The 11,564-nt window shown below is 34.4% G+C and overlaps 1 protein-coding gene and 1 pseudogene across 1 annotated transcript; one reads left to right on the forward strand and one right to left on the reverse strand.

Annotated features, from left to right (window-relative positions):
* Positions 1-68: 68 nt before the first annotated feature.
* Positions 69-1,011, forward strand: LOC141505958 (olfactory receptor 10D3-like; annotated as a pseudogene).
* Positions 1,012-1,354: 343 nt separating this feature from the next.
* LOC141505964 (olfactory receptor 10N1-like) lies at positions 1,355-10,786 on the reverse strand. Its single transcript, XM_074212331.1, has 3 exons — positions 9,877-10,786; positions 3,440-3,468; positions 1,355-1,399 (listed from the first exon to the last, which is right to left on the reverse strand). The coding sequence occupies exons 1-3, from the start codon at positions 10,784-10,786 to the stop codon at positions 1,355-1,357; spliced, it is 984 nt and encodes a 327-aa protein (XP_074068432.1).
* Between the last annotated feature and the right edge of the window lie 778 nt (positions 10,787-11,564).

Here is an 11,564-nt window from a genome sequence, read left to right on the forward strand (position 1 = left end):
TTTATTGTCTCAGAATAAATTCTTCTTGGGAGCTGAATTATCACATAGTAGTGATCAAGTTCATCCTGATGGGCATACTCCACATGAAGGGACTGGAGACCAATCTCTTTATCCTGTTTCTGACACCCTACTTTCTCACCTTGTTGGGAAACCTGTTCAACCTCACAGCCATCATTTCTTCTTCCCAGTTTCACACCCCCATGTATTTCTTCCTGACAAATCTATCTTTGATTGATGTATTTTTCTTTCAATTAGTTCTCTTAAAATGATGTTTTACCTCATGGGATATAGTTACATCATCTTTCCATGACTGCATCTCAACTATTCTTCCACCATTCTCTGGGAAGCCCTGAGTGTATCCTCTATACTGTGATGGCATATGACTTCTTTGCAGCAATCTGTCATTCACTGAGGTATACAATTATTATGAACCAAAGGTTATGTACTATCCTCACCTTGGAGACTGTCTGAATGCAGTTTTGCTTCCATTTCTCATCTTTAAGTTATCCTATTGTGGGCCAAATGAGGCAAATTATTTCTTTTGTGATCTCCTCATGGTGTTACCCCTAACTTGTACAGACACTCTCTTGCTCAGCTGGTGAGTTTCACCAATGCTGACATTGTGGCCCTTCTATGTTTCCTGCTCATTGTCATGTCATACATTACCACTGTATTCTTCATATTGAAAGTCTACTCATCAGCAGGCAAACACGAAGCTTTCTACACCTGCAACACCGACCTGACCTCCATCCTCTTGTTCTCATCTGTGGTCCTCATCTGTCTCAGACCTGCTTATATTCCTTGACTGGATTCAATCATTCAGGTCTTGAAAAAGACCTGAATTGTCACTCCTTCCCTGAATCCCTTAATTTATATCCTGAGGAAAAAAAAGAGGTGAAATAGGCCTTGAGAAAAGTACTGCACCAAATAACATACATTTCAGGAATGCAAGTCACAGGACCATTTACTCCTTATCCCTTTATCTCAATTTCTGAGAGGTTGCTCAAGTAGCCCTCTCTATCCTATTCTGTGGATGAGATTGTTGCCAAGAGGGGAGCTGGAAGGTGAGGAGTACAGATAGTATGAGTGGGCAGGAAGGTCATACTTGTTATGAAATACCTTATTGTTATCTCAAAATGAAACATTCAGAGACTGGGTGTCCAACAATTACTTGTTGGACTTCCAGTTTCAGTCAACCCTTTTTGGAATTTGCTAAGATAATTTCTAACTCCCCTTTCCTCTTTCTCACATTTTTATAATTTTTCACTAATTTCAATTGACACCATGTTTGTTTTGTCTAACTTAATTGTACTCTCAACCTCTTTAAGGACTAGGATGATGCATGTAAGTAATTTTAAGAAAGATTTTTCACCGCGAAGAAGTTTAGTGCTGTTTTTCCCTGTGAGAACCCAATTACTTGATGACTAACTAAGGCACAAACTCTACAGGTGAGTTTGTCAAGCATACTAAGGTAACCCTATGACTGAAGTCAACCCTCTCATTTACTAACTTTTTAACACTTCCTAGTACTGAGTAATTCTATTAGGTCCAGAGGTAAGTCTTAACCTGGGGTCTAGAAACTTATTTTAAAAATATATGCATTTTGATAACTGCATTTAAATATAATTCATGTCTTGAGCAATCCTACGTATTTTATTTTGTGCATTTAGGAACAACATTTGGAAAAGGGATTTACTTGTTTCATCAAATTGCCAAAGAGGTCTATTCTTAAGAAGCCCTGTATATGACTATTTTCCCTCATTTGTCCCTCTTACTTTGTCTTTGAGGACAAGTTTGGAGAACTTTTCATTTATCTATCTATTTATCTTCTATCTATCTATCTATCTATCTATATCTGTCTATCTATTGTTTGAACATGTAAACACTGAGAAATGTCACAGAAAATGAAATTAACTCTTTCTATACAATCAATAGAGAGGAAATCACTTTTTTTACTAAGGTATGGGTGTGGAGAATCATTGTTACTGATGTGAGATAGGTACCTTTTCTTCAGTTTTCCACATATAGTTAGACCAATGAATTGTCAATGCAAAGATAAAAATAAATACAGATCTAGAAACCAAAAAACTGAGGAAAAATGCATATTTTCCCTCTATTTTTCCTCTTTTGCATGCTTATCAATGATCCCATCCCTGTCATTACTTCTTTCCTTTTCTATCTTCCCTGCTTCTTTAATAGTTGAGACTATAATGAAAAATGTGGAGGTTGATTTAGCTATGATCCTTTACTTGTTCATCAGTAAGTCTTCAAATGGCATCCCCCTTCATTTCTCTGGTTATAGTTATTTTTCCCCAACTTTCATTTATTTTGTGTCTTTTTTAGTGTATTAGTATTGCTAAATAGAGAGGCAATTATCCCTTCCAGAAGTCCCCTGTCTTCAGTTTCAGGTAGGACCAGAGTCTGCCTATGCTGCCATGCTCCTCATCCCCTACACTGGCAACTGTTTCACAATACCAAAACAGAGTGCATTAGGGAGTAAAGAGCATATGGTTGATAATATTGAGAAGAAATGAAGCCCCAAGAAATAGCTTCTCCCAAGCCATTTAGACTATGGGCCCAGCACAAGGACAAAATATAGGAAATAATGGGAGCCATGTACTATGACATTGTTTTTATTTCTCTGGAGAATTTACTTTGTATGAAGTTGTATCTTCTAACTTGTTTATTCTCATTGCTTTATTTAGTGCATTTTAATGATTATCAGCAAGTTTTCCAGAAGACTCCATATCATTCTTATTGTAAAAATTCCATTTCCTCCTTCTCGAAATTCTCATTGGATATATAGAATTTTATTAATGAGAAATTAATATTTTTTGACTAAATTCTTGGGTAGAGTTTTAAGCCCTGGGATGCTACCTCTCCAGTTTTGAAGCTTTTGAACTCTGCTTTCCCCAAATATAGGGTAAACATCATACTGCATCCATCTTGACTCTCCTCCATCAAAAGATGAGATGGTTCCTTTTCCCCAAGCTTCAATCATTTCTACTATATCTAGCAACTTCTACTTCTTGGTGAGAATTACAGCAAAAATAACTTTTCATATTGGTTCATTTACCTTTTGAAGGATGAAATTGTCATTAAGTTAGCCAAGCAATTATTGGAGATTCTACCTTGAAGAGACAGTTAAGTGAGAGAGAGAGAGAGAGAGAGAGAGAGAGAGAGAGAGAGAGAGAAGAGAGAGAGGAGAGAGGGAAGGATGGAAGGAGAGAAAAAATTGACATCTTATATACATGAAGCCTTGTATCATTAATAGTTTTGTCCTTCATTCTCAAAGAAGACCAGGACATCAGGGAAGTTATGCTATTGACAAGCACATGAATTGAATTTGAGTGTGAAAGTGCTCTGCTAAGTCAATGGCTTGTCCAAGGCCACATAGCTAGGTAATTAAGTGTCTGAGGCCGGATTTAGACTCAGGTACTCTTGACTCCAGGGCCATTGCTCTATCCACTGTGATATTTGAATTGTGTCCTTGTGGTTGCTTGTAATATTTTCTTTTTGACTTGGGAGTTCTGAAATTTGGTTATAATATTCCTGATTTTTTTTTATCTCTCTTTCTGGGGAAGATTGGTGGATTTTCTCTCAATTTCTATTTTACCCTCTGCTTCTAGGATATCAGGGCAATTTTCCTGTAGTAATTCTTTTAAAATGATGTCAAGGCTCTTTTTCCTGATCATGACTTCCAGGTAGCCCAATAATTTTAAAATTATCTTTCCTGAATCTGTTTTCTGTTCAGTTGTTTTTTTCAATGAGATATTTCACATTTTCTTTTAATTTTTCTTTCTTTTGTTGTTTGGACTATGGTATCTACTTAAGGTCTTGATTTCTCTACCAAAACTTTTTAACTCAAATTAATGCCACAAATCTGATCTTTTATTAATGGGATTTATTTTTTTTTATTTTATTATCTGGATTTCCTAGGTTTGCTTAGATGATTGCATGTGCAATTAAGTTTACTACCAATATACTAATTCAAGAAAATACCTTACACAGCTATTATTGCACAAAAGTCTTCTTAAGAAAGTCAGTTTTCAGCCAATTTTTTTCTCACTTGTGCTAAAAGGAAAACTGTACTAAAAATCATGAGACCTGTTTTCATGTCTTACTAAGACCTGTCCCTCTGAGCAATAACTAGTTCAACATCTTTGAAAGAGGCAATTGGAGTGAATGAGCTCAAGTTTCTTCTGTCTCTGATTTTCTTTTATTTTCAACCCTTACTGCTATCCAGACATTTGAATCTTACATCTTCATTGTTTCATTATCTTCTGTGGTATCTTATATGATCAAGGGGATAAAGTGGTATGTATAAATAAGAAAAATTGGAAAAGTTTATTTGACAATATTGAGGTGAATCCTAATCTTATCTATCTATTTGGTCAGAAATTGATATAGATTATTTGACCATCAAGCAGAGAAGTTGGAATAAGGATGTTTTGAGGGGGGGAATGAAGGTGGGGTGAAAGTATACTGCCTATAACCCCACCCATTCCAATGTTCTAGTATTATAGACTAATCAATTGTCAAATTATGAATTTTTCAAAATATCAAAATCATTTTCAATTTTGAAATATATGTTTATACATCATTAAGAATAAATTATGAATGAGTAAATACAGTTCTGATAACTCAAGTAGATAAAAAATAAGATACATCATTTTACCTAAACTTCTTTTCCTTGCTACTTTATGTCAAGTGAATTCTTTTTAATATCTAAATGCCAAATAGAACATATTTTACTTCATTTTAATGAAGGATTTGAATTTTCCTTCCATGCTTTATTTGCTGATAAAGAACCTTTCAACTAAACTTTCATTTTCTTATAGTAAGGCATAGAGTCAAAAACAGGAAGGGGAAAAAAGAAGTTTTGCCAGTAGGTAAAGTAGTAGATGAAAGAACTCTTTCATTTAGCAATGCAGAAACTGAAAACAGTATCTACATACTAAGTTTCAATTGAAATTGTGAAATTAAATGAACTTTTTTTAAGTTTTTGAAGGGAAAATGGGGTTAAGTGGCTTGCCCAAGGCCACATAGCTAGGTAATTATTAAGTGTCTGAGGCCGGATTTAGACTCAGGTACTCTTGACTCCAGTGCCATTTTGCTCTATCCACTGCGCCACCTAGTTGCTCTTCAAGTGAACTTTTGCTTCTTCTTGTTCTTCCTTCCAAAAGTTTCTTCCCAAGCATTGACTTTGTATTGGCATCTAAAATCTGTATCTCTCTTTCTCCCCAACCTTTGTTGTTCTGTTAAGGCATACTTTGAGCTATTTTTATAGAGAGCAAAAATTCCATATTAATGTCTTTTATGTTTGAGAGGGTGAAATTGAGGGGATTAGAAATAAATGATAAAAAAGGGTTTCCCTGACCTTTCACCCCATTACCTCACCACCACCAAACCAGAACTCCCTCATTGTTCCTTAACTTTAAAAAATCCCTATTAAACATAAAAAATATGTTTTTATATCATCATGGTGCATGGGTATCAAATTTACCACAGGGGTCCCAAACAGTCAGTGTTCTGAATCATATTAAAATGTAACAGAAATCTTTGATAAAGATAAAAAATACACAAAAATACTATATAAATAATGTTGATCTGCAGTTTTTAATATCAATCTGTGACCTGTAGGAAATTATTTGAGTTTGAAATTAGAATAGGCAGATAGGAAAATTATCTATATTCTAGCTGTATAACTCTGAACAAATCAGTTCATTCCCAGTATCTCAGGTAACTTTCTGAGACCATATATTAAATATGAGTTATCATCTGTATTAGTGGAAAGAGCTTCTTTCACAGGATTTCTCTGCACAAGTGATATTGAAGTTGGAACAAAGCAAAAAGTTCTAGCCACTGGTGACACAAATAGCAATAACAACAACAAAACATTTTTTACCCTCAAAAAGTTTACATCTTTCTTAGAAATACACATTTAAACAGTTAAATAAAAAAGGTAATCTTTGAAGGGACAGAAGGAAGCAAGTGTTTATCTTATGTCTTCAACTGCAATTGTAACTTTGAAAATAGTATGTCATTTGATTCTCACAATCCTAGGAGGTATGTATGTATGTATTATTATTATTATTATATCTATTTTACAGTTAAGGAAACTGAGGCAGACAAAACTTAAATGATTTGCCCAGGGTCACAAAAGCTAGCAAGTGTGTCAGGCTGGATGTTAACTCAAATGCTCTTGACTCAAGCCCTAGTGCTATATCCACCAGAAAAATGAGCAATTATGAGTATCAGAAAATACTGTCTTTAAGAGATGGTAGCTTAAATTGTCCATTTATGTGCCAATAAATTTAACAATTGAAGTGAAACTGAAGGATATTTACAAAAATATGAATTGACCACATTTGGAAAGGAAAATGAAATATTCTAATAGATACATTAGAAAAAGAAATTAAATCATAAATGAGCTTTTTTTTTTTTAGTTTTTTGCAAAGCAATGGGGTTAAGTGGCTTGTCCAAAGTCACACAGCTAGGTAATTATTAAGTGTCTGAGGTCAGATTTGAACTCAGTTACTTCTGAATCCAGGGTCCATGCTCTATCCACTGCGCAACCTAGCTGCCCCAGTGCCACCTAGCCACCCCATAAATGAGCTTTTTAAGAGAAATGAAGTAGGTCTTGAAGGATTTTCAAGTGAATTCTATGAAGCATTTAAAGATCTACTAATTCCAATATCAAATAAAGTATTTGGAATAATAGGCAAAGAAGGGATCCTACCAACTCTTTTTATGAAATCAATATATTGCTGATTTCTAAACTAGGAAGAGTCAAAACAGAGACAATTTATTGAATATGTATGAACATGTCCTCAATAAAATATTTGTTAATAGACTTCAACACAATTTTATAAAGTTAAGATATAACCAAGTAGATTTATAACAGGAATTCGGGAATGGCTTAACATAAGAAAGATTATTAGCATAATTCTTTACCTCAATTAATAAAAGAAAAAAACATAGGATTATATCAATAGATGCAAAAAAGACTTTTGATAAATTACAACTTCATTTGAAAGTACTGCATAAATGGATACTTCTTTAAATTAATAAAAAAATTATCTAAAGCCATCAGATATTAAACATCTACCAGCACACACCTGGACCAATAGACATGTGATTAATACATTTCTTGCAGTACTAAATTGAGCACTTTGCTTTTTAATACTTACTTAAAGAGAGTGAAATCAGATGGGAGATTACTAGGGTGTGGAAAAAGAAAAGATTAAAGGCATAAGACAGGACACAGAATATATTTAAGGATGATTTCATGGATTTTTCTCCATGACAATAAACTTAGAACTGAAAAAAAAAACCTGACTCATGGAATAATGAGAGTAAGGGAAAGCATCTTGATAGGTCCCCAAGAAAGAAATCAAAGAAAATTCTGAATTTCCCAAAGTGATTTAGATTTTTGTGGAAGAATTTCTCAGATAACTATTTGTGGAATTATTTCTCTGATCCAAAGCTTATGGTTATCTTTATAATATATGCATCATTTCCCCCAATTAACCCATCACGACTTCTTTAAAATGTAACCTTTTGGGGGCAGCTAGGTGGCGAGATGAATAGAGTACCAGTCCTGGAGTCAGAAGGACCTGAATTCAAAACCCACCTCAAACACTTAATAATTACCTAGATGTGTGGACTTGAGCAAGCCACTTAACCCCATTGCCTTACCAAAAAAACCACTAGGGAGCATAGCAATAAATGATGTTATCCTTAAAATGATAAAACATAACTGTTTTTGTTCTATAAATATAGTTTTTATGAAAATTCAGTGTTTAAATCTATGTTAGTCTGTTTACTAATTTGTTCAACCTTAATGACATTGAGAGAAACATGGATTTATTGATCTGTATTTCTAACTTTGCAGGACTAAGAAGTACTAGATTATTGTATTTGCAAAATAATTTCTCTCTCTGACATAATTTTTTGTTTAAGAAACCTCATTGAAAAACCTAATCTTTATTCAGAATTATTTTTCTACCTCATGAACCTGTGCTTACACATAATAAGACAAAAGATTTTACTTTTATAATTTCTGTATTGTAGAAGATTTATTTGGCAACAATAACATGAATTATACAAACTAAATAGTAGACATTTCTTCCACAACAAAATTTGGAGGTAATGATTCTACTGTGATCATCTTCACTTCATAAGAGAAGAAATGTGTGAAGAATCAAAAAAAATCTTATGAGTATCCACATGAAACAAAATTTCACTGTTTCTCTCCTCAGGAAAAAAAAAAAGAACAAAAAAACCCCTCATATATCATTGCCTTATTCACAAGGCAATGAATCTAGTCCTCCACCCAGACCCTTGAGTCTCCTTCCTGGTTCCAGGCAGATCAAATGGAAATTGACTATATTGTTCTTTTATGTATTGTCCATGATCATTAACTTCTCCCCTTTTGTTCTGGGCAAGAAGAGTAATTTGTAGTCAGGAAGACTGAAGATAAAGTCCTGCCTTTGACCAAGCTGGCTCTTTTATGAAGATAAAATCATTTATCTTCTCAGTACTTCAGGTAGTTTGTTATGGCAGAAAAAAATACAGATAAATTGAAGATCTGCATTGTGGAATAAATCAAGTTTGACATTTACATTTTTAGTATGCCAATCAACAAGCATTGAATGGCAAAGATACAAAGACAAGAACTGAAACAGTCTCTGCTTGCAGAGAATTTCATTCAGAAAGTAAAATATAAGTTAATTTCAGGGAGTGAGAGAAGCACTAAGATCTTAGGATGGGGTGTATGGGGAAAGTATTCAACTGGAAAGTACCTTTTGTACTGATGTTTGAAAAAAGCTAGAAATTTTAAGAGGTAGAAGTGGGGAATGAGTGAATTCCAGGAATGAGGGACAAGGTGAAATTCAGAGCTGGAGTTCAGGAGAGAGAATAGAGTTGCATATTTAGATCTAGAAGTTATCAGGTAGAGATGACAATTCAACTCTTAGGATCTTTTGAACTTTCCAAAAGAAAAGGAGATGGAGAGGGAGAAGAGATCCCAAGATAGAAACTTGAGGCATATCCATAGTTAGAGGATAAGGTAGGAATGATGAACCAGAAACATGAGAGAGAAGGAACAAATAGGAAAAGAATTAAAAGAGAAAAGTGTCATGAAAAGCAAAGAAGAAAAAGTATACAGTGAGAAAGGATTTTCAACAGTAAAAGATAATGCAGAGTTGAAGAATGAGGACTGAGAAATGACAATTGGATTGAACAATTAAGCAGATCCCCTGTAGCTTTAGAGCTATTGCAATTGAATAATGAGATTAGGAACTAGTTAGCAAGGTCTGAAAAGTGATTGAGAGAGAAAATATAGACAATTTTTTATAGGAATTCAGTTGTCAAGGAAGAAAAGTAAAGCATAAAACCTTAAGGGTATAAATTGATAAAAAAATAAGCAGATTTTTTTTTAAGATTGAGGAAAACACTTTAAAAAACTATTTCCATAAAAATGATCTGTGCTTTCAAAAATGAATTTATCTTAAGGTAATTATTTCAAATGAATTATTAGACAAGAATTGCCTTTCTGGTCACAGACACTTCATGAACTCCAAATTGAAAGTGAATTCCCACAGAAAAGTCCCTTAAGAGAAAAAAGAACTCAACTAGTTCTTTTTTCCCCAATGTTGCCCTAATTTATGTTTGCATACACAAAAGAGAAAAGAGAATGATGACAGAGAGAGAGAGAGAGAGAGAGAGAGAGAGAGAGAGAGAGAGAGTAGGGACATGTAACCCTTTTATGAAGGATATCTAATCAACAGTTTCCATATACAGTTAAAACAGGGACTGACCGGTAAGATTGAAGCTTCCTAATTTAGTCCTCTAAAGTTAATTTTGCCCCACATAAAACTCTTTTCAAGGCTCTTTTTACTTCTTTATTTCTCAGAGAATAGATTAAGGAATTTAGCATAGGTGACACAATGTTATTCAAAATTTGAACCACAGCTCCAAGCAAAGGATTGGGTGTGGACTGAAAATAGATGATAATAATTGGTCCATAGGCACACATGATTGCAGTAAGGTGGGCACTGCAAGTAGAGAAAGCTTTTCTTCTGCCTTCAGCTGAATGGATTTTCAAAATTGCTATCCCAATGCGGGTATAGGAGACAATAATGGTGAAAAATAATGTTAATGCCAAAAGCCCAACATTAGTGAAACCCACCCTCTGGGCCAGTGAGCTGTCAGCACAGGCCAAAGGTAGAACTACAGGAATGTCACATAAGTAATAGTCTATTTCATTAGGACCACAGTAAGGCAACTGGAAAGTAAGTGATGTCAGTATAGTGGCATGGATACATCCTATCAATGTGGTACAAGTGGCAAGGATTACACAAAGTCGGGGATTCATAATGATTGTGTAGCGAAGTGGATGACAGATGGCAACAAAACGATCATAGGACATCACAGAGTATAGAATACCCTCAGTGCACCCCAAAAAATGATGGAAGAAGAGCTGGGAGGCACATCCCCTATAAGAAATGGCTCGGCTATTTCCTGAAAGAAAAACAAGCATTTTAGGAGAACTCACTGAAGGAAAGAACATATCAAAAGTAGATAAGATTCCCAAGAAGAAATACATGGGTGTGTGAAGTCGAGAAGAGGTGATGATGGCCATTAGGATGAGGAAGTTCCCCAGCAGGGTGAAGATATAGATGAATAAGAAGATGACAAAGAGCACAGTCTCCAGTCCTTCTGTATGAGGAATTCCCAGGAGTATAAATTCAGTCACCTCTGTGTAATTGTTTATCTTCATAGGAAAGTCAGCCCTGGAGTAAGACAGAAAAAAGTCCAGGGTAAATTCAAATATCAAATACAAAGGGTGAGTTGGTTTGGCAAGACACAATCTTTGATCACCAATTTATGTTTATATTCAAAAGTTTTTAGTAGAACTACTTGGAAAGATTATAGCATTTTAAGAGAAAATCTACCTTATTAACCTGAGACTGTTACCCTCAATTTTCAATCAACATGACAAGTAAAATGGAGTTATGAAGTGTATGAATTTAGGGCATCACAAAGAAATGAATGGAATGATTGATTGCTGTTAATCAAAGAATACTATACAATAAGCACCTGAAATAAGAGAAGAAAAATTTGATTTATTGCTCTTAATCAAAGAATACTATACAATAAGCACCTGAAATAAGAGAAGAAAAATTGTCCATCACATAAAATGAAAAAAAGAAGCCAAAATGAATGAATCCACCAGTCTTGGTTCCTTACTTCTATTTTATGCTGGTTTCCTTTACCATTCCTATGAATTAGAAGATCATCAACCCTAGACACCTACTTATAAAGTAAAAGGTTACAGATATTAGAGTAATTTTGACAGTGATTGTGTGAAAGTCTCAGCCAAGGCCTAGGACAGAGTAGGGGACATCAGTTGTAGAGAATATGCCATCACTAAGTAGAAAAATCATTTCCATATTCTGACCTAAAAGTAATCCTACAGGAGTGCAAAGATGTTCCTCCTTTATCAAGTAGCATTCCTAGAAATTTAAATCCAAAAAAGATGAAGTTGGAGAATTAAT

This window comes from Macrotis lagotis, chromosome 1, assembly GCF_037893015.1.
Source record: "Macrotis lagotis isolate mMagLag1 chromosome 1, bilby.v1.9.chrom.fasta, whole genome shotgun sequence".
Lineage (NCBI taxonomy): Eukaryota > Metazoa > Chordata > Mammalia > Peramelemorphia > Peramelidae > Macrotis > Macrotis lagotis.